The 23,999-nt window shown below is 44.8% G+C and overlaps 1 protein-coding gene across 4 annotated transcripts in view; it reads left to right on the top strand.

The window, feature by feature from the left end:
* Positions 1 to 23,122, top strand: part of DYNC2H1 (dynein cytoplasmic 2 heavy chain 1) — a 269,900-nt gene extending 246,778 nt beyond the window's left edge. For 3 of the 4 annotated variants that reach the window (XM_046014703.1, XM_046014702.1, XM_046014701.1), the window contains one exon: positions 22,550 to 23,122. In XM_046014703.1, the coding sequence (XP_045870659.1) occupies positions 22,550 to 22,708 (159 nt within the window). In that variant the 3' untranslated portion in view covers positions 22,709 to 23,122. Of the gene's footprint in view, positions 1 to 15,273; positions 15,359 to 22,549 lie in introns of those variants that run through there. The other variant, XM_046014704.1, reaches the window with a different exon arrangement.
* Positions 23,123 to 23,999: the final 877 nt, after the last annotated feature.

The raw sequence follows: 23,999 nt of genomic DNA, 5'->3' as shown, positions 1-23,999 counted from the left end.
TTTAATTTTTGTATGTCTCTTGTACATTTGTTTGCAGTTACTGTGAGGTTCCTATACAGGATCCTACGGTCTCGTGAAGTCTGAACACATTCTAGAAGAACTTCATTTTTACTCAGCCCCTGATGTTTTCTGTACACGCCTTCATACTAGCTTTTTAGGTCATTGCTCTCCACTTGTCACTACATATTTGCTGTTACTAATGAAATTTTTCATTCATGATTTTGTCTGATTATGGTATTTCCTTTTTCCCTTAAAGAAGTCCTTTTAATATTTATTTCAAAATCAGTTTAATAGTGATCAGCTCCTTTAAGATCTGTCTGTCTGGTAAACTCTCTCCCCCCTTCAGTTCTGAAAGGTAAACTCATGGTGTGCAGGACTCTTGGTTCTAGTTTTTTCCCTTCATCACTTAGAATGTATCTTGTGCCTCCAGGGTGGCCTCCAGCCTTTGGGGTTTTCCTGTGTGTAACTGGGTTGCTTCTCTCTTGCTGCTTTGAAAATTCTGTCTTTATATTTAACTTTCAGCATGTTATTGTTTTGTTTCGTGCAGTAGCCCTCCGTGGATTCATCTTGTCTGGAGCTCTCTGTGCTTCCTGAGCCCGGATGTTACAAGGGTCTCAGAGGAGAGAGGGAAAGGGGCAGAAGGCTTACTGAAGAGTAGCTCTAAACTTCCTCGCCCTTGGAATGCCCATGTTGGCCAGGAGATCCCCTAACCTCATTTTTTACATGTCCTTTCTTTTTCCTGGTCAGCTTGGGTGTTTCCCATTACCCTGCCTTCCAGAAGGTTGATCCATTCTTCTGCATCCTCTCGTCTGTTGACCCCCACTGTGCTTTGCATTTGGTTATTGTATTCCTTGGTTCCGACTGGTTCTTCTTATAGCTTCTCTTTGTCGAAGCTCATCTACTCTCCTCTCTAGTCCGGTACGCATCGCTGTGACCATTACTTTGCTTACCTCCATTCTAGTTGGTTCTTGAGGGTTTTATCGCCGCCTTTCATTGGGAGCATAGCCTTCTGTTTCCTCGTCTCGCTTGACTTCGTGTGTTCCCATCAGGTAGGCAGACTGCAAGGTCTCCCAAACTGGGTCTTGGGGGTGGTCCTCCCCTGCGCAGACGGTGGGGCCGGCTGGAGTGGTGGCTGGGAAGTCTGGGCCGTCTGTGCTGCGGCTGCCCCGTCACTTGTGCGGACAGAAGCTGGGGCCATCCCCGCACGCCTCACCCGGAGGGCGCCGGCCGTGCAGGAGCAGCTGGGGTCGCATGGCCGTCTGTCCTGGGCTGTGCTGCGACAAGTCACCTGCAGTGTGTGTGGGGTGCAGGGGGTCTGCCCCTCTGTCAGCACAGCGCCGGAGCTCCAGTGACCACTGACTAGGGGTGTCCCCGTGTGTGTCAGACGGGGGGGATGGTGTCCCAGGGCTCACGACTGTGACGATGGACCCTGTTCCTGCCGTGCTGTCGGTGGGGTTCCAGAGCCCCTCGCCGTGTGGCAGGCTGGATCTTCCGTATTCCAGTTGTTCTTTTAAACTGCTGCTGTTCATCTGTGACCCCGTGTGTCCAGAGCTGCCACGGGCCATGGGCCTGGGGCTTGCTGAAGCAGGGGCTGGTGTGGCCCCCGGACCCTGCCCTCCCTGCTGTCAAGGTGGAGGGAACCTAAACCATGGTCTCCCCAGCCTCCTGACATGGGGAGAGCTCCAGCAGGTGCCCCCTGCTTGGCAGGAGTCCAGGCCTGGTTTCTTTCCGTTCCGGCTGACCTTTCAAACTGCGGCGCTTTTCCTGCACCCCTGGGTAGAGGAATCTGCTCATGACCCCTCAGTACTGTCCCTCCCCGCTGTGCTTCCCTGTGTTACCTGGTTCTGCACCGCGTCCTCCCTCGGGTCTGGCTGCCGTGTCTGGTCCGCCCTCAGCTCCATCGGGGGAGCTGCTCTCCAGAGAGCTTCTGTGCAGTGTCCCTTGCGGACACGAGGTCAGCGTCCTCTTCCATCACCACCGTGGACACAGCACAAGAGGAAAGAAAATCTTATTTCACTACCATTTCCCCCTTTTAAAACCCTCAGTTACTGAAAAACTTCGGAACTTGGGAGCCTTTAAAACAATTGTAGATGAAGTACATGACTTTTAACCCAATTTTAAAACTTAAGTATGAATATCTGTGAATAGACTTTGAAGGTTTAATTTTCTATGTGATGTAACATCTATTTCTATACTGCTTAGTAGAAGAAAAAGTAGTGCATTGAGTTTTCTAACAGTTATAAATTCCTTTAAAAACATAAAAAGCAACAGAGTAACTAATTAGACTCTAGTAATAATGGGCAGTCGTGGCTCTGAGACCTAAAAGTGCACGCCTTGACCTAAAAGGCATCCGTTTTTGTAGCGTATCCCCTTCCGCCCCGTCAGCTTCATTGTCTCCAGGATTTAGGAAAAGGAGTAGTTGATATTTACTCCAGTCAGTCTTTTAACAGGTATGTGAACAAAACTGAAAAACTGCATACAGAAGTCAAGGTGGGAGTTTGGTTAGGGTTTTTAAGCATAACACATAAGCTGTATATGCTCACAGAGGTTAATTCGGTTAGGTCCAAATTAAGTGTTAATTCTCTGGAAAACAAAATTAAAAGCATAGAATGACCTAAATGGAGAAACAAGTAGGACGCGTATGGAGTCCAGTGACAGTAAGAGCGCGGGGAGCAAGTGGGCAGCGACGGCGCAGAAGCTGGACTGAAGGACTCGCACAAGCTGCCGGAAACCGGACGCAAATCAGGAACGTCGTGTTAGGGCCAATGCCGGTCTGTCGCCCGGTTGTTCCCAAAGCGACGTGACGTTAGGGCTCCGCGATATCGTACTTGATCACTTCCCTCCTATGTCACTTACCTCACTTTACAAACACCTTAATTAGAAAAACAGCTCTGGCACGACTTCGTGCACGCATCAGAGAATGGCCCAGAGAGCCCGCTCTGCAGAGACCAGCTAGAGAACAGCGCGAGGGACGAGACGAGGTAACGGAGGGAACCCCTGGCTGCGTGTCGCGGCCCGCGGAAACACAGCTGCAGCTGAGAAAAGCAACGAGACTCTAAAAGGTCCTGCCAGCGGAGAGGGGAGCCGCTGCCCCACACTCTGGGTGAAGGGGGGGCACACCGTGCACCTCCCCCATCTGCCTTCACAGTGCACAGGGGACCAGAGTCCAAGCGTGGGACCCAGGCTCCCAGCCCGCGTCGTTCTCGGGGTCACACCAAGATCGTGGTGCCGGCATCACGCACACCGAGATGCCCCCGCTCTGCAGTCACCACGTCACCCGTTGTCACACCAAGGGGACAAAGGTGTGTAGTACGTACCACAGAACATGCCAGCACAGAGCCCTCAGAGCCCACTACCCAGGTGCCCCCTGCACGGAGCCTGCCAGGACCCCCTGTGTGTGCTGGCTCCTGCGGCCCGCTCAGGGCAGCCCCAGAGTGAAGCACCACAGAACACCAAGCCCACAGCCCTATCGAGTGAGTCTCCCTGTCAGTGTGTGCCCTGAATAGGAACCCGGGAGCATCACAGCCTGCGCCAGCTTCAACTCCGGGCGCCACACGAAGTCCACCTGAGCTCAGCCCCCAGGAACAACCTCGGCTTGCAACCAGTTCAGTTTGAGCAGCCCTGACGGCGCTTCCCTCACAGAAGACCCCAGACATCCCCAGCCCACACGCCACTTCGCCTTCAGCTGCTCGTCAGGATGCCCTGCACCCCTGCTCCGAGGGCCCCGGGACCCCGGCCCGTGCCCGACACGGCTCCCGCCCGCCAGCTTCCACCAGCACACTCACTATCCAGCACAGACAGGCCTAGACGACTGCTCTCCCAAGTTCACTGTCGCCTAATTCAGAGACACACGGAAGGTCCAGCACAATGTGGACATAGAAGATGATGTTCCAACGCAAAGGAAAAGACATAACCCCACAACAAGAAATAAATGAACCTGAAGAAAACAATGTATCTGACATGGGGTTTAAAGTAATGATCATAGAAACACCCACCAGACTAAGTGGAGGATCTCAGGGGCAGCGTCACAGACACACTAGAGTGAAGCCACAGACCAGAAGATGCAGAAGAAAGGATTGGTGATTTGGAAGACAGGGTGAATGCTGAACAGTAAAAAGGAAAAAATATTTTTAAAAATGAGGTTAGAGAGCATCATGGACAACATCCAGCAAACAAGTCCAGCAAACAGATGTTCATATTATAGGGGTCCCAGAAGGAGAATAACGAGACAAAGGGGCAGAAAACTGATGTGGAGAAATAGTGATGGAAAACATCCCTAACCTGGGGAAAGAAACAGACATCTAGGTCCAGGAAGCACAGAGAGATCCAAACAAGATGAACCCGAGGAGATCCACACTGTAATACATCATAATTAAGATGGCGGAAAGTCGAGTTCCTGATCTCAAAGGGAAGGCTATCAGCTTTTCCTCATTGAGAAGGATATTTACCTTTGAGATCAGGAACATGACGAGGATGCCCACTCTCACCACTCTTGTTCAACACAGTACTAGAAGTCCTAGCAACAGCAATCAGACAACAAAGAGAAATAAAAGGCATTCAGATTGGCAGAGAAAAAGTCAAACTCTCTCTCCTTGCAGACGACATGATACTTTATATGGAAAACTCAAAAGACTCCACCCCCAAACTACTAGAACTCATACAGCAATTCAGTAATGTGGCAGGATACAAAATCAATGTACAGAAATAGCTGCTTTCTTATACACTAACAATGAAAATACAGAAAGGGAATTTAAGAGAATCGATTCCATTTCCTGTAGCACCAAAACCCATAAGATAAACCTAACCAAGGAGGTAAAGGATCTGTACTCGAGGAACTACAGGACACTCATGAAAGAAATCAAAGAAGATGCAAAAAGATGGAAAAGCATTCCATGCTCGTGCATCAGAACACTAAACATTGTTAAAATGTCTATACTTCCCAGAGCATCTATACGTCCACTGCCATCCCGATCAAAATTCCCCCAGCATTTTTCAAAGTGCTGGGACAAACAATCCTTAAATGTGTATGGAACCAGAAGAGACCCCGAATTGCCAAGGAAATGTTGAAAAAGAAAAACAAAGCTGGAGGCATCACGTTACCTGTTTTCAAGCTTTACTACAAAGCTGTGATCACCAAGACAGCGTGGTACTGACACAAAAACAGACACACAGACCAGTGGAACAGAGTAGAGAGCCCAGATAGGGGCTCTATGGTCAAATAATCTTCGACAAAGCAAGAAAAATATCCAATGAGAAAAAGACAGTCTCCTCAATAAATGGTGCTGGGAAAATTGGGACAGCATTGTGTAGAAGAATGAAACTCAAACATTCTCTTACACCAGACAGGAAGATAAACTCGAAATGGATAAAAGACCTTAACGTGAGGCAGGAATCTGTCAGAATCCTAGAGGAGAACATAGGCAGTAACCTCTTCGACATCGGCCACAGCACCTTCTTTCAGGACATGTCTCCAAAGACAAAGGAAACAAAAGCAAAAATGAACTTTTGGGACTTCATCAAGACCAAAGCTTCTGCACAGCAAAGGAAACAGTCAACAAAACAAAGAGGCCACCCACGGAATGGGAGAAGATATTTGCAAGTGACTCTTGGCTGTGACAAGGGCTGATATCCAAGATCTATAAAGAACTCCACAAACTCAACACACACCAAACAGATATTCATGTCAAAAAATGGGCAGAAGACATGAACAGACACTTCTCCAAAGAAAACATAAAAATGGCTGAGAGACATGTGAAAAAATGTCCATCATCGTTAGCCATCAGGGAAATTCAAATCAAAACCACATTGAGACACCACCTTACACCAGTTAAAATGGCCAAAAATCAACAAGACCGTAAACAATAAGTGTTGGAGAGAATGTGGAAAAAGGGAAACCCTCTTATACTGCTGGTAGGAATGCAAGTTGGTGCAGCCACTCTGGAAAACAGTGTGGAGATTCCTTAAGAAATTAAAAATAGAGCTGCCCTATGACCCTGCAATTGCACTACTGGGTATTTACCCCAAAGATACAGATGGAGTGAAAAGAAGGGCCATCTTTACCCCAATGTTCATAGCAGCAATGGCCACAGTCGCCAAACTGTGGAAAGAATCAAGATGCCTTTCAACAGATGAATGGATAAGGAAGATGAGGTCCATATACACAATGGAGTATTATGCCTCCATCAGAAAGGGTGAATACCCAACTTTTGTATCAACATGGACGGGACTGGAGGAGATTATGCTGAGTGAAATAAGTCAAGCAGAAAGAGTCAGTTATCATATGGTTTCACTTACTTGTGGAGCATAAGGAATAACATGGAGGACATTGGGAGATGGAGAGGAGAAGGGTTTTCAGGGAAATTGAAGATGGGAGACAAACCATGAGAGATTGTGGACTCTGAGAAACAAAGGGTTTTAGAGGGGATGGGGGTAGGGGGTTGGCTGAGCCTGGTGGTGGGTACTAAGGAGGGCATGGACTGCATGGAGCACTGGGTGTGGTACATACACAATGACTCTTGGAACACTGAAAAAGTAAAATTAAAGAAAAATGGCAGAAAGTAGTGTTAAAGAGAGAATTTCAAATGCAGCAACAGAGAAGCAATGCACAATACCCCTGAAGGCTGACAGCTAAGTTTTCAGCAAAATCTTTGAAGGCCCAATGAGAACAGCATGATCAATTCAAAGTGGTAAAAGGAAAAACCTACAAGTAAGACTACTCTATCCAGCAATTTTATCGTTCAAAACTGAATTAGAGTTCCCAGACAAAAGCTGAAGAGACTTCTTTAAATGCAAAAGAAAAGGCCATAATTAAGAAAATTATGACTTAAAAGATGTACAGTAAGCCAGGCATAATGTACAGAAAATCACTAAGAAACACGGCAAGAGGAAAAGCACGTAATGGAGAACAACTGCAAAAGTAACCAGAAAACAGTGAGCAGAATGGCAGTGTTGGAGTTCCTGTCAATAGGTATGCTAAGTGCACACGGTCTAAATGCTGCAGTCAGTCAACACGGGGTAAGGAATGGACAAGAAAGAATGGACAAAGATACACCATGCAGACAGACTGGGGGACAATGCCAAGGTCACACCTACACAGAGTGGACTTCAAAGCAAGAGGCAGAGAAAGCCATCACGTAATGACAAAGGTCAGTCCATGAGGACCGTGTGACACTTGTATTTGCGCACCACCGTCGGAGCGTATGAGTCATAGAGACACTGACAGTAATCCAGTTCCAGTTGGGGACTTCAACACCCACTTCCAACAACAGTGGAGATCACCTCCTTGCAGAAAATTAGCGAAGAAACTGTGTCTTTGAAGAAGCCATTAGACTGGATGACTGTAGCCGAGACCTCCATCACATTGCCTTCAGAAACAGCAAGGTACACATGCTTTTCGAGTGTGTGTAGAATACTGTCCATGACAGGTCACATGTTAGGCCACAAAATAAGTCTCATGATAAACTGAAGAAGAGTGAAATCTCTTTTAGGTAACCTTTTCAGAGCACAAAGGTAAGAAACTATGTCAGTCACAGAACAAAACTGGGAAACAGACATGTGGAAGCTAAAGAACATGCTACTGAGCTGTCAGTGGGTCACTGAAGAATTCAAAGAGGAAATTAAAAACAGATGGTGACTTATGAAAGTCAAAACAGAGTACACTTACTGTGACGAGCGCTGAGTCATGGTTCGAAATGCTGAACAGAGAGGAGGGGCGAGATGGTGGAGGAGTAGAGACCTGATGTAAACCGGTCCCTGAACTGAGCTGGTCATCTACCAGAACACTCTGAGCACCCAGGAAATCAGCCTGAGATGTAGGATTATACACTTGTGGATCTCTACGGGGACAGGAGATCATCAGTGGCAAGGGTGCACCTTGCCTGGACCGTGGTTGATATTTTCATCTACACATCCCCTCCACCACCTCTCACCAAAATGACTAGGAGGAGGATCCCCCCAACAGAGGGAAAATTCAGACATCGTGACTCTGCCACAGACCTGTTGGATATGGACATAAGCAAGATGTCGGAAATAGAATTCAGGGTCGCAGACAATGGCTAGGTTGGAGAAAATCATCAGTGGCAACATAGAGTCTCTAAGGGCAGGAGTGAGAGCTGATCTGGCAGAACTTAAAAATGCTATCAATGAAGGGGCACCTGGGTGGCCCAGTGGGTTAAGCCTTTGTCTTCAGCTGAGGAGAGCACAGATTGCACAGTCCACTAGGGGTTATGTGTAAACAGTGAATACTGGAACACTATATCAAAAACTAATGATGTACTATATGGTAACCACCATAATAAAAAATTTTTAAAAATGCTAAGCACTCTATCCTACACCTGATATTAATGTAATACTGTATGTTAATTATACTGTAATTAATATGATATCAAAATTTAGATAAAGGATACAGAGTAGTACAAATTCTTTGGAATGCAGAAATAGCAGTTCTATGATGGAAATAGATGCCCATACCATCTACCTCAGGAAACAAGAAAAATTTCAAATGAACAACTTACTTTGCACCTAAAGGAGCTAGAGAAAGAAGAAACAAAATCCAAAATCAGCAGAAGAAAGGAAATAATAAAAATTGGAGCAGGAATAGATGATATAGAAACTAAAAAACAAAGGAACAAAACAAAACAATCGAATAGATGAGTGAAATGAAAATGGTTCTTAAAAAGATTAACCAAATGTATTAATCTCTATGAGAGTCATAAAAAGAGAGGGAGATATAGAAGATGCAAGTTAATAAAATCACAAATGACAGGGGAGAAATAACACCACCACAAAAATATACAATTACATGATAATATTGTGACAATTTGCACACCAACCAATTGGACAACCTGGACAAAATGGATAAATTGCTGGAAACGCATAACCTACCAAAACTGAAACAGGAAGAAAGTGAAAATCAACAGACTGACGACCAGCAAGAAATGGAGTCAGTTATCAGAAGATGCCCAGAAACAAGAGTCCAGGGCCAGGTGGTTTCAATGGTGAATTCCACTAAACATTTAAAGAGGAGGAGGAAAGACATCCTAATTCATCCTGAGGCCAGTATCACACAGATACCAAAACCAAACAACGATATTACAAAGAAGAGAGCTACAGGCCTTATCTCTCATGACTATGGATGCAGAAATCCTTAACAAGATATTAGCAAACCGAATCCAACACTACATCCTAGAAGTCATTCACCACAATCAAGTGGGATTTATTCCGGGGCTGCGAGGGTGGTTCAGTATTTGCAGATCAGTCGGTGTGTTCCATCACATCAATAAGAGAAAGGATAAAAAAAAGTATTGCAGTAGGTGGAGAGAAGGCATTTGACAAAGGACAACATCCATTCGTGATAAAAACCCTCAACAAGGACACTCAGAGGGAACAGAGCTCCGCATGATGAAGGCCTTGTATGGAAAACTGACAGTGCGCCTCATCCTCCATGGGGAGGAACTGGGAGCTTCCCTCAGGGCCAGCAGCAGGACTGCGACACGCACTCTCACCATGTTATTCGACCTAGAACCAGGAGTTCTGGCCTCAGCAGTCAGCCAACAGAAAGAAGCAGAATGCGCCCGAATGAGTAAGGGATCAGTCGAACCCTCCCGGTTTGCAGGGTCTGACATGATGCTGTATGTAGGAAACCTGAAGGACTCCACTCAAAGACTACTCGAGCGGGCCCACGGATTCAGTAAACCGCAGGGTGCAAAATCAATACACAGAAAGCCGTCGCATTTCATCAGGGACCACAACGAGACATCGCTGCACGCCTGACGGAACCGCTACAATCAAAACCCTAAGAAACAGCAAGTGTCGGTAAGGCTGTGGAGAAAGAGCCATGCGCCGTGGGCGGGCATGTCAGCGGCCACCGTGGGAGACGGTATGGAGGCGCCTCAGAAATTACAAACACGGAAGTCCCTTGTGACCAAGCAGTCGCACTACCGGGCATTTACTCAAAGAAAATGAAAGCAGCGATGTGAGAAACATACCTGCAACCCCGTGCTCTGCCAGAGGTGTGTGACCAGAGACGTTGTCTCTGTAGACAGTGTCACTCAGCCATGAAAAAGGACCCGACCCTGCCTTTTGTGAAACGGGTGGGCCTAGAGGTGTTCTGCTGGCTTAAATAAGTCAGAGATAGATGCCGGACGATCTCACGCAGATGTGGAATCTAACAACTCAAAGACACAAATGAGCAAAACCCAGAAACAGATCCAGAAAACACAGAGAGCACATGGCGGGTTGCCGGAGGGCAGGGGCGAGGGGGATGGACAGGTTAGGGAGTGACGGAAAGCGCGGCAGGGGGAACAGAGTCCAGGGTACTGTGACAGCGCTGTGGGGCATGCGGCGGCCGCGCTTGTGAGCACAGCATGCGGTGGACTCTCGTGCCCTGCCGCCGTGTCACAGCGTGCTGGAGAGCAGGCCAGCCAAGACCAGGTCGTTGCCAGCACTCTGGCCCGGGGAGCCTCTAAGAACTGAGAGCAGGAGCTTGATTTGCAGAGCTCAGCCTGGTTTTAGAGGATGGGTGACCCTCACAGCGTGAAGCAGTCACACTGGCCGGTCCCACCGGGCCTGCGGGTGTGCTAGAGTAGCAGGGGGATCTCTGTTTTGCGGGAGAAAGCACCACATCACCCATCCTGAGTAGTCCCACAGCCTCACACACACATTTTCACGGAGCTGCACCCCCGCTTCCCATAGCGCTGCCGTTCGATGGAGCGGTTTGCGAAGCCCGGCTTGAGGTCCGTCATGGGCGGTGGCACTCTGTCCTGACATCCCACAATAAGTCACTCGCCTCTGTTCCTTCCAGGTTTCCAGTAAAGATGCTGCCTAAGTTTGTCCCCCTCGGGGACCCCAGGCCTAGACCCGCCCACAGGCAGCACGGCAGACAGCTCTCATTCAGCATCGGTCCCATCCCTAGGGAAACGAGGATAACAAGGGGTTCCACAAGCCACTCACAAAAACAATCTTTACGTGACACATGGTGATAATATTTTCATATCAAAGTATCAGAAGACCTATGCCTACAGCTCAACCTTGTACGCACTCCTGTTTAAGAAGAGTGACTATGAACACATTTTCTCTGTGACTTTCGTCCCCCAGACACTTAGGATGGAAGTGTGTCCTTAGTGTTATGTCACTGACAACGATGAGCCCACTATCTCTCCTGACACAGTGGGCATGGTCAGCCGAGATTCTTGACCAGACAGCCCCGTTCAGAACACTCATTGCTGGCAAGTGGTTGCTTCCTGTTTCGAGAGATTTCATTTTCTGGAGTTGCATTGCTAAATTGTGTCACTTTTATGTGCATTAAAACTCTGATTTCCTACTATCTCCTTTTCTTAAAAACAAAAACAAAACCCCGATGTGTTAGAATAATTTAGTTGGACTTGGTGCGTAAACTAATGAGAAAAACACAGCAGGGCCACCCGGCCGGCTCCAGTGGAAGAGCTGCAGCTCTTGACCCCAGGGTTGTGGGTTCGAGCCCCACGTGGGTGTGCAGATTACTTAAAAATAAAATCGTCAAGAAAAACAGAAAAAGCTAATAAAACATACTCGCCAAATACACAGAACATAGTCAGCCTGTTTTCTGGTGTTTCATTTTGTTATTTTCTTTGGTTTGTCATTGACCTCGTTGACAACGTTGACCTCGTTGTCGTGAGCTGCCCGCTCTGCCAGCAGAGAACCCGTGCTCTCCAGAAAGGAACCGTGGAACACAGTCAAGGTGTCAGTATGCATATATCCAGACTCTTTTTCCAGCTGGCCTGTGTCTGGCTGCTGGCCGCTTGCCAACCAGATTACCGTGGCGAATGGAATCTAAGCCCGGGTTTCCGAGTCTCCATTTGTAAAATTCTAGAATCAGTCCAACTTCTCCTCTAAGTCTCATTTCAACTCCAAGAAGTAATCCATCAGTTGAATAAAATTATGTAAGTTCAGTAAACACAATAATCCAAAATGTGAATGGGAAGTACTATGAACTGGTGATGTTTTTCTTTAGAAAATCCATGATTCTAAGCTCCAGTCACAGACTCATCCTAGACAGAACATGATTGATAATTCGCCACACCCAGATTACAATCCCTGATACCGTTTCTCTTTAAAGGATCACAGATCCTCAGAATGACTAACTTGATTATTGAGACAGGAAATGTACAAGATGACCTTGTAACACATACAAGAAAGCATAAAAGCTACTTAAGATGACTTGAGACATAGAAAAAATAAATAAACACTCAAAAGCCAATTTAAGAGTTCACCCTGAGCCAAGACAGACAATTTAAGTAGCAGTAAGATAATTACTGCATTTGACTGAAGCACACCAAGGACGTTTAAATCTACCCATTCCTAACAGCGCTTTTAACAGAGAAAAGGGAGGTCATTAGGCACCTTTACCACATGCTAAGGATCAAATCTATTTTGAAAGCGCGTAAGGACAGCGCCAACTGAACGGCCTCCGCACAGCAATGGACAGAGGGACCACGGAGAGAACAGGAGAGACAAAGCCCCATCCCGCCACTGCGACCTGCAACCGGAGGGACAGCCCTGAGGGCCTCTGAGCAGATGTGTCCACCGTGGCACCCAGAAACAGAAGCCATGGTTTCAGAGGGCAGCTGCAGTTTCCAGGACCCAGGCCCTGAGTGTGTGCCCGACCACGGGGGGCCTGTGGCCCTCTTGTGGATTGGGGATGGGGTGTGCAGGTACCACTGGTTATGTTCCCCTCCATCCCGATGGTACAGATGGCCCAGGATCTGGGCACCCTGGCCTGCTTGCTGCTTCAGGCACGTGGCCCACGCCAGCCCCAGACCCCCTGAGGCACAGGAAAAAGGGCCGTTTAATCAAGAACAGCTGGAAGAGAACCAGCCCTGGAAGAGTTGCAGGGGCACCGTCTGAGGTCACAAGAACAGGTGACCCCTCACCTTGCTGGCATAGACAGGAGCCGGGCATGGAGGCCCCGGCCAGCCAGCTGCCCTGGAAAGTCCCAGGACTTAGCAGATAGACACAGAACACTGCATTAAAAATCAGCATAGTACACATTTTCACTCCAAATGCCCATGGAATGCTCTCCAAGATGGATCACATGTTAGGCCATAAAATAAGTCTCAAGAAATGAAGCAATGAAGTCATGCCAAGCATCTTTTCTGACCACAAGGTTATGAAACTAGAAATCATTTATAAGTTAAAAAAAAAAAAAAAACTGGGTAAAATGAGCATGTGGAGGCTGAACAGCTTGCTACTTAGCAACCAGTGGGTCCCAGAGAACCAAAAAGGAATCAGAGAATGCCCAGAGCTGTAAGAAAATGAAGACACAATATTCCAGAGTCTTTGGCACGCAGCAAAAGCAGTTCTCAGAAGGAGGTTCATCGAGGTCTAGAGCGGCCTTTCGAGAAGAAAGAAAATTGCAAACACCTAACCCTACATCCAAGGGAACTAGAAAAAGCCCAAAGTTAGTAGAAGGAAGAAAATAATAAAGATTCAGTGGATATAAATGAAATAGATACCTGAAAAAGTAAAACAGTAGAAAAGATCGATGAAACCCAGAGTTGGTTCCTTGAAAGATAAACAAAATTATTTATTTAGCCAGACTTACCAGGAAAGAAATTAAAAAAAAAAAAAAAGGCTCAAGGGGCGCCTGGGTGGCTCAGTGGTTTAAGCCGCTACCTTCGGCTCAGGTCATGATCTCAGGGTCCTGGGATCGAGTCCCACGTCAGGCTCTCTGCTCTGAAGGGAGCCTGCTTCCCTCTCACTCTCTCTGCCTGCCTCTCTGCCTACTTGTGATCTCTCTCTGCCAAATAAATAAATAAAATCTTTAAAAAAAAAAAAAAAGGCTCAAATCTGAAAGGAAACAGAAGTAACAACCAATAGCACAGAAATACAAAGGATTTTAAGATACTCTCAAAAAAATGACATGCCAGAAAACTGGACCTAGCAGTAAGTCCTAGAAGTAGAACCTAGAAGTAGAAAATATGACCAGACCTGTTAGTAGTAATGAAATTGAATTGGCAGTCCAACAACTCCCAACAAGATAAAGCCCAGGACCAGGGACACTAGGGTGGCTCAGTTGGTTAAGCATCTGCCTTCAGCCCAGGTCATGATCCCAGGATCCTGGGATCGAGTCCTGCTTTGGGCTCCTTGCTCAATAGGAGTCTGCTTCTCCCTCTCCCACTCCCCCTTCTTGTGTGCTCACATACACTCTCTCTCTCCTGTCATATAAATAAAATCTTTAAAAAAAAGAGAAAAAGTCCAGGACCAGATGGCTTCATGCATGAATTCTACCAAACATTTAAGGAAGAGTTATTACCTATTTTCCTGAAATTATTCCAAAAAAAATAGAAGAGGAAGGAAGCTTCCAAATTATTTCTACAAGGTCATCACTACCCTGATACCAAAATCAGACAAATCGCTACAAAAAAAAAAAAAAAAAGAAAAGAACTGTAGGCCAGTATCTCCAATGAGCATAGACATTAAAATCCTCAACAAAATTATTAACAGACCAAATTGAACAATCCACTAAAGGGATCATTTACCGCAATAGAGTGGGCTTTAACTTAGGAATGCAAGGGTTCCACATTCCCACATCAGTGGGATAGATCACAACAAAATGAAAGATATGAACCATAAGACCATCTGAACAGATGCAGAAAAAGCATTTGACAAAAAACAAACATCCATTCATAATGAAAACACTCAATAGTATGTTTACAAGGAACATACCTCAACATAATGAAGGCCATAAATGATAAACCCACAGCTAACATCATACTTGGTGGTAGGAGCAAGACAGGTCCACTCTTGCCACGTGAATACAGCATGGGAAGTCTTAGCCACAGGGATCAGACAAGAAATAAAAGACATCCAAAATTGGTAACGAAGTAAAACTAACTATTGGCAGATGACATGATACTATAATGTATAAAATCCTAAAACTCCACCAAAAATTAGAAGTAATAAATGGATGCAGTAAAGTTGCAGGATGCAAAATTAGTATACAGAAAGTTGGTGCATTTCTATGGACTAATAATTAAGTAGCAGAGAAGAAAACAGTCCCATTTATTACTGCACCAAAATGTATAAAATACCGAAGAAGAAACACACCAGAGGAGGTTAAAGACTTGTCGTCTAAAAACTGTAAAGCACTGAAGAAAGAAATTAAAAACAGACAAACGTAATAATGTCCCATGCTTCTGGACTGAAAGCTCAGATATTGTTAAGGTGTCCATAGTACCCCCAAACAATGCAGATTCAATAAAATTCTTACCAAAATACCCTCATATTTTTCCATAGAACCAAAAATTAAGGCAGAGGGTGTGAATAGAAATTTCTTTGAAGAAGACATGCAGATGACCAACAGACACATGGAAAGATGCTCCACATGACAAATCAGGGAAATACAGATGAAAAGCTTAATGAGAGATGACCTCAGAGCCATCAGAATTGCTGGAATCAAAGAGGAGACAACAAGTGTTGGTGAGGATGCAGAGAAAGGGGAAGCCTCTTAGACCATTGGTGGGAGTGCAAGCTGGGGCAGCCACTCCGGAGAACACTGTAGAGCTCCCTCGTTGAATTAAAAGTAGAGCTACCCCATGACCCAATAATTCCACTACTGGATATTTTCCCAAAGAAAATGAAAACAGTAATTAGAAAACATGTTTATTGCAACATTACTTAAAATAGCCAAGAAATGTAAGCAATAAGTGTATTGATAGATGAGTGGATAAAAAAGAAGATATGTGCATGCATGTACACACACACACACACACACACACACACACACACACTGGAATATTATACAGCCGTAATAAAGGATGAAATCCTACCATTTACAACAACCTGGATGACCCTTAAGTGTGTTAGACTAAATGAGGTAAATCTAACAGAGACAGGTCGTAGATAATTTTACTTATACGTGGCATCTAAAAAACAAATGAAGAGACACGCACCAAAAAACCAGTCAATATAGAGAACAAATTGATTGTTGCTAGCAGACAGGGGGGCAGGGAGATGGGTAAAATATATAAATGGGGATTAAGAGGCACAAAATTCCAGTTATAAAAGAAAAGTCATAGAGATGAAAAGTGCAGCCTAAGGAATACCATCAGTAATACGGTAATAATGAAGGCTGGTAACAGTGACCACTCGTACGCCGAGGATGGAGTGACATGTAGGCAAACCACCAGATCGTGCGCTTGAAACTTACATGACCTAATAAAAATTATTTTAATTGTTAAATTTGAAATAAAATGTTTTAGAAATGTAGAGCAACTGCTCTGGAAGGTCCTATAGAACAGCGAACAATGATTACGGAAATCCTAAAACCCTGTTACTGAGCAGGGATGGTGAGAAGTAGAAACTTCTGCTTCATTTCTGCATAGCACTAAAAGTTATCTTCAAATTGTCTAATTAAGTGAAATGGTAGTAACTTTCTAACACACATAATTTATGTTTGCTGCAGTTTGAGGGATGACCCAGTTATCGTGGGATCACCCACGACCCCGGTAACAGCAGAGAGTCTGTTAATGACAGAGAAGCAAAGCCTTGTGAGCGCTTACCTCATTTATTAGATATTCCTCCCCGCTTCCCACAGTTCGGGATTCTCAGCAGTGAGCTCTGGTGGGGTTTCTTCCTGAGCTAACAAATGATTTTCCTGTGCTGAGGCTTCCTGAAGCTGAAAAGGGGAAAGAAAAATAAGGTAAAGACCAATGCTGCCATCTCCCTTGTGGTGGGACACAGACACGGTCCTGCAGCAAGCATCTAGTTGGCTTTTTTGTTTTTTCAGATTTTATTTATTTGAGAGATAGAAAGTGAGAGAGAGCGAGAGAGAATGAGCAGAGGGAGTAGCAGAGGGAGAGGGAGAAGCAGACTCCCCGCTGAGCAGGGAGCCTGATGCAGGGCTTGATCCCAGGACCCTGGGAACATGATCTGAGCCAAAAGCAGCAGCTTAACTGACTGAGCCACCCAGGCGCCCCAAGGAGCTAGTTTTGGTAAAGTGGTGACTTAAGAGTATTAATACAAGCATCAGACTTACCTGTTAAATATGAAGACCAGCGTGAAAGTGTGTGATCCTGTTCAGGGTGGTCTTTAATACACACATTCGTTAAAGCAAGTATTTCACTGAGATTGTGTTTGTGTTCTCCAAAATACACTCTTCCATGCCTAACAAGGGAATTATTGTTAATATTGATTTGCAATAATAGCGAATAAAAGAGCAAAAATATATTCTAAAGAAAATATTTGGGAGGAGGAAGCAAGATGGTGGAGGAGGAGGAAACAAACGACATCAGATCCCAGGAGTTCAGCTAGACAGGTATCAAACCATCCCAAACACCTACACACTCAACAGGAGATGGGAGAGAAGAAGAGCAGCAGTTCTAGGAACAGAAAAGCGACCACTTTCTGGAAGGTAGGACGCGGAGACGCGAATTCGAAGCGATGGGAAGAGAGACCACGGAGGGGAGGGACCGGCTCCCAGCAAGCGGCGGAGCAGCGGAGCACAAAATCGGAACTTTCAGAGTCTGCTCCACGGAGAGACGGTGCTCCAGAGGCTAAGCCGGGGTGGAGCCCTCGCGGGGACCGTGTGGTCTCAGGTCCCGCGGGGTCACAGAAGGATCAGGGTGTCTGAGTGCGGCAGAGCTGCCAGGGATCGGAGCGGGGAAGCCGCTGCAGAGACGGAGCCGAGGAGGGAGCTCTCCGCTCAGGGTCACCTTAAACTGAGGCACAGGCCACTGCTCTTCAAGCAGGGACCCCACAAGTGGCAGATGCAGGAGACTCACCTTCCTTCTCCGGGACAAGCGGCACGGGAGCACGGCAGGATATGCAGGCTCCAGCCGGGCATGCGCCGGAGACAGAGACGCTGGGTCACAGGCCGGGGGAGCTCGGAGCGCAGCCGGAGACCAGGGAGACGGGAGGGACTGACTGCTTCTCTCCGAGGGTGCACTGAGCAGCGGGACTCGAGCCCTTGTCTCCTCCGGGCGGAGCTTGGGCGGCCGCCATCTTCATTCCCGTCCTCCACAGCGGTACGGAAAGTGATCAGGGAACAAAAGCTTCAGAGCGCGAACCAAGCAGATTGCTTAGCCCCGCCCCTGGCAAGGGCCGTGCGATTCCGCCTCGGGGAAGACATGTGAGAATCCCGGCAACAGGCCCCTCCCCTAGATCAGCAAGAACATCCAGCCAAGACCAAGTTCACCAATCAAGGAGAACAGCGGAACTCCAGAGGAGGGGAAAGCAACACATAGAATTCATGGCTTTCCCCCCATGATCCTTTAGTCTTGCAAAGTTAAATTTTTTTAATTTTATTTTTTCTTATTCTATTTTTTTTAACTTTTCCAATATCCACTTTTAACATTTTTAACTATTTTATCTTATCAATACCTTTTAAAAAATCTTTAAAATTTTTTGTTGTTATAGTCATATTTTATCCCTTCATTGTATTTAACCTTTTTGTATACATACAGGTTTTTCTTTAAAATTTTGGAATATAATTTTTTCTAATCAAAATATACCCTAAATCTAGCTCCAGCCTGATCACATTCTCTCCTTTTTTTTCTTTTTCTTTTACCAACCAACTTCCCTTATTAGTTCCTCTTTTAGAATCTTTTTAAATTTTTATCTTTACGATCTTATGCCATCCCTTCATCGTGTTTACCTTTTGTATATATGTAAGTTTTTCTTTCTTTAAAATTTTATGAGGTAGTTTCTTCTAGAAGACCAGAATACACCCAAAATGAAGTAGGTGGCTCTGTTCTATTCACCAGTCTAATATATATTTTTTTACTTTTTATTTTTTAATTTTCCCTCCTTTCTTCTCCCCCTGGTTTTGGGTCTCTTCTGATTTGGTTAGCCTGTATTTTTCTGGGGTTTTTGCCACCCTTTTAGTATTTTACTCTTGCATTCATATATTCTTAGCTGGGTAAAATGACAAGGTGGAAAAACTCACCACAAGAAAAAAAAAAAAAGGAGCAAGAGGCAATACCACAATGATCTGAAGCTAGAACTCAATCACAGAGGAAAGTTGGAAAGAACCCAAATACATGGAGGCTAAAGAGCATCCTACTAAAGGTCAACCAGGAAATTAAGGAAGAACTGAAAAAATTCACGGAAACAAATGAAAATGAAAACACAACTGTTCAAAATCTGCGGGACACAGCAAAGGCAATTGTGAGAGGAAAGTATATAGCAATACAAGCCTTTCTCAAGAAATTAGAAAGGTCCCAAGTACACAACCTATACACCTAAAGGAACTGGAGAAGGAAGGAACAACAAAGAAAGCCTAAACCCAACAGAAGAGAAATCATAATGATCAGAGCACAAATCAATGAAATAGAAATCAAAAGAACAGTAGAAAGAAATCAATGAAACCAGCAGCTGGTTTTTGAAAGAATGGATAAGATTGATAAGCCTCTGGCCAGACTTACCAAAAGAAAAGAGAAAGGACCCAAATAAATAAAGTCATGAATGAAAGAGGAGAGATCACAACCAACACCAAAGAAATACAATTATAAGAACATATTATGAGCAACTATATGCCAGCAAATTTGACAATCTGGAAGAAATGGATGAATTCTTAGAGACATATAAACTATCACAACTGAACCAGGAAGACATAGAAAACCTGAACAGACCCATAACCAAAAGGAGATTGAAGCAGTCATCAAAAATCTCCCAAGAAGAGCCCAGGGCCAGATGGCTTCCCAGGGGAATTCAGCCAAACATTTAAAGAAGTCTTAATTCCTATTCTCCTGAAACTGTTCCAAAAAATAGAAATGGAAGGAAATCTTCCAAAATCATTTTATGAAGCCAGCATTACATCGATCCCAAAACCAGACAAAGACCCCACCAAAAAGGAGAGTTACAGACCAATATTCTTGATGAACATGGATGGAAAAATTCTCACCAAAATACTAGCCATTAGGATCCAACAATACATTAAAAGGATTATTCACCACGATCAAGTGGGACTTATTCCTGGGATGCAAGGTTGGTTCAACATCTGCAAATCAATCAATGTGATACAACACATTAATAAAAGAAAGAACAAGAACCACATGATACTCTCAGTAGATGCTGCAAAAGCATTTGACAAAGTACAGCATCCCTTCCTGATCAAAACTCTTCAAAGTGTAGGGATAGAGGGCACATACCTCAATATTATCAAAGCCATCTATGAAAAACCCACCGCAAATATCATTCTCAATGGGGAAAAACTGAGAGCTTTTCCCCTAAGGTCAGGAACACGGCAGGGATGTCCATTATCACCACTCCTATTCAACATAGTACTAGAAGTCCTAGCCTCAGCAATCAGACAACAAAAAGAAATAAAAGGCATCCGAATCGGCAAAGAAGAAGTCAGATGATATGATACATTATGTGGAAAACCCAAGACTCTGCTCCAAAACTGCTAGAACTCATACAGGAATTCAGTAAAGTGTCAGGGTGTAAAATCAGTGCTCAGAAACCACCTGCATTTCTATATACCAACAATAAGACAAAAGAAAGAGAAATTAAGGAATCCATCCCATTTACAATTGTACCCAAAACCATAAGATACCTAGGAGTAAACCTAACCAAAGAGGTAAAGAACCTGTACTCAGAAAACTATAAGTACTCATTGAAAGAAATTGAGGAAGACACAAAGAAATGGAAAAATGTTCCATGCTCATGGATTGGAAGAACAAACATTGTGAAAATGTCTATGCTACCTAAATAATCTACTCACATAACACAATCCCTATCAAAATACCATCCATTTTTTTCAAAGAAATGGAACAAATAATCCTAAAATGTATATGGAACCAGAAAAGATCCCGAATAGCAAGGAATGTTGAAAAAGGAAGCCAAAGTTGATGGCATCACGATTCCAGACAAGCTCTATTACAAAGCTGTAATCATCAGGAGAGTATGGTACTGGCACAAAAACAGACACATAGATCAATGGAAGAGAACAGAGAGCCCAGGATGGACCCTCAACTCTATGGTCAACTAATCTTTAACAAAGCAGGAAAGGATATCCAATGGAGAAAAGACAGTCTTTTCAACAAATGGTGTTAGGAAAATTGGACAGCCACATGCAAAAGAATGAAAGTGGACCATTTCCTTACACCACACACAAAAATAGACTCAAAATGGATGAAACACCTCAATGTGAGACAGGAAACCATCAAAATCCTTGAGAACACAGGCAGCAACCTCTTCAACATCAGCTGCAGCAACTTCTTCCTAGAAACATTGCCAAAGGCAAGGGAAGCAAGGGCAAAAATGAACTATCAGGACTTCATCAAGATCAGAAGGTTTTGCACAGCAAAGGAAATAGTCAACAAAACCAAAAGACAACTGACAGAATGGGAGATGATATTCACAAATAACATATCAGATAAAGGGCTAGTATCCAAAATCTATAAAGAACTTATCAAACTCAACACCCATAGAACAAATAATCCAGTGGAGAAATGGCCTAAGACATGAACAGAGATTTCTGCAAAGAAGACATCCAGATGGCCAACAGACACATGAAAAAGTGCTCAACATCCCTTGGCATCAGGGAAATACAAATCAAAACCACAGTGAGATACCACCTCACACCAGTCAGCATGGCTAAAATTAACAAGTCAGGAAACGACAGGTGTTGGCAAAGATGTGGAGAAAGGGGAACCTCCTACACTGTTGGTGGGAACGCAAGCTGGTGCAGCCACTCTGGAAAACAGCATGGAGGTTCCTCAAGAAGTTGAAAATAGAGCTACCCTACAACCCAGCAATTGCACTACCAAGTATTTACCCTAAAGATACAAATGTAGTGATCCGAAGGGGCACATGCACCCGAATGTTCATAGAAGCAATGTCCACAATAGCCAAACCATGGAAAGAACCTGGATGTCCATCCACACATGAATGGATGAAGAAGATGTGATATATATACACAATGGAATACTATGCAGCCATCAACAGAAATGAAATCCTGCCATTTGCAATGATGTGGATGGAACTAGAGGGTATTATGCTTAGCGAAATAAGTCAATCAGAGAAAGACAATGATCATATGATCTCTCTGATATGAGGAATTTGAGAGGCAGCATGGGGGTTGTGGGGGGCAAGGAAGGAAAAAATGAAACAAGGTGGGATCAGGAGGGAGAAAAACCGTAAGAGACTCTTAGTCTCACAAAACAGAGAGTTGCTGGGGGGTTGGAGGAGGAATGGGGTGGTTGGGTTATGGACATTGGGGAGGGTATGTGCTATGGTGAGTGCTGTGAAATGTGTAAGACTAATGATTCACAGACCTGTACCCTTGGGGCAAATAATACATTATATGTTAATAAAAAATAATTTAAAAATAAATAAGAAAAGAAAATATTTAGAGATGAAGGATGGATGTGTAGGATGGTCTTCACCATGCTCCCGATTCAAGTTTCAGGGACCGTGAATGATGCACAGCTGGCTGGCAGTTGATTCATCACAGCTGGACTGGGGGGTTAGCTCGTTAGTCCTTATTTAAAACATTTCAGAATTAACTACTCAGTCTTACCACTGGAGAGTGTTTAGTTCATCCTTGGTTGTCTGTCTCTCTCTGCAGGGCGCATATGGGCCGTACTCCCCCGACGAGTGCATCTCTCTGCCCGTATACACTAGCGCCGAGAGGGACCGCGTCGTAGCCAACATCGACGTCCCATGTGGTGGCAACCAAGACCAGTGGATTCAGTGTGGAGCGGCTTTGTTTCTGAAAAACCAGTAGGGTCTTAGGATAATAAAAGCTGTTTCAGCAAAAAGAAACATTTGCTACTTCAACTTTAAGTCAACGTGTGGTCAGTCTACATTTAAACTGTTAGTTCAAAAAACTGTCACATGGTCGCCCACTACATGTTATTGATCTCACTGGGTTTTTACTTTCCTGGGTCATGACAGCACGTGCCACTTTAAAAGAAGTAACTCATAGGGTCCATGCTAAAATGCTGAATTCATTTGAGAACATTAAATATTTTTGTGAGGCAAGTTCATGTTTCCAGTGGCTCAAAAAATTTAATGTTGTAGGTACGAGATTGAAAATATTGTATCTTAGGAATCAGTAATTAATTTTTGTGGCTATTTTTTGGTATTGTAACTTTATATCAATTAATAAAATATAAGACCATTAATTTTTTCAGTTATATATGGGTTTAGATTTGTGTTCTTTTTGAACACTTACAAATATATTCTATTTTAGTTAAAATATACAGCATCTCCAAGTCATCCGAAAGAAATGGGGAAAAACAGCATAGAAACCAGGATAAGAATTTTACATATCAATCATTAAACAATGAGGGGTTATCATTTCTCACGTAGCTGACTTTTTTACCATCTGTTTCCATGAAACGGTGAAATTCTACAATGGCTGGAAGCTTAAATAAATATATGTTGTGGTTTTGGAGTTTCTGAGTGATTGGAATTAGGTTCAGAAATCTTAACTACTTGCTGTCATATTACCATTTGCATGGGTCTGCTCAGGAGACCAAAAACCCAACCAAAGCACCGCACTGATTTAAGTGGGAAGTTCCACAGGAAGGGTGAGAGAACCCCATGAGCTATGCCGGGGCTGAGGGAGACCCCGCGATGGGTTGTGCCAAGCAGGGAGCCTCCCGAAGCCTGGGGTTCTGGCCTCACTGGGCAAGGTCTGTGCAGACGGCTGGCGAACTGAGAATTTTCCCGAGTGTCTGCAGTTCTGGGCAAGCCCAGGCCATGGAGAAAGGAGCTGCAGAGCGTGCAGGGGCCACGGCCTCAGCAGGTGAACCGTGTGACCCACTTCTGCCAGAACACTGGATACAGACAGGACACAGTACCTTCCGGAAGCCGCCTTCCCGGGACGCGGCCCGTCAGCCACTCTCCCCTTCTCTGCATCTGTCCTGCCGCCTAGCCGGGGGCTCCACAATCTGGGGCCCTGTGTTTGCAGCCACAGGGACAGAGACCAACTTGGGAAACGTGGGACTCTGGTCTTCCAATCCACACCTGCTGCTTTCCTAGTTTGCACAGAGCACTGGCCATTAGAAATG

The sequence above is a fragment of the Meles meles genome, chromosome 8 (assembly GCF_922984935.1).
Source record: "Meles meles chromosome 8, mMelMel3.1 paternal haplotype, whole genome shotgun sequence".
Lineage (NCBI taxonomy): Eukaryota > Metazoa > Chordata > Mammalia > Carnivora > Mustelidae > Meles > Meles meles.
Note: the sequence above shows the minus strand (reverse complement) of the source record. Positions and strands in the feature narration are given on the sequence as shown.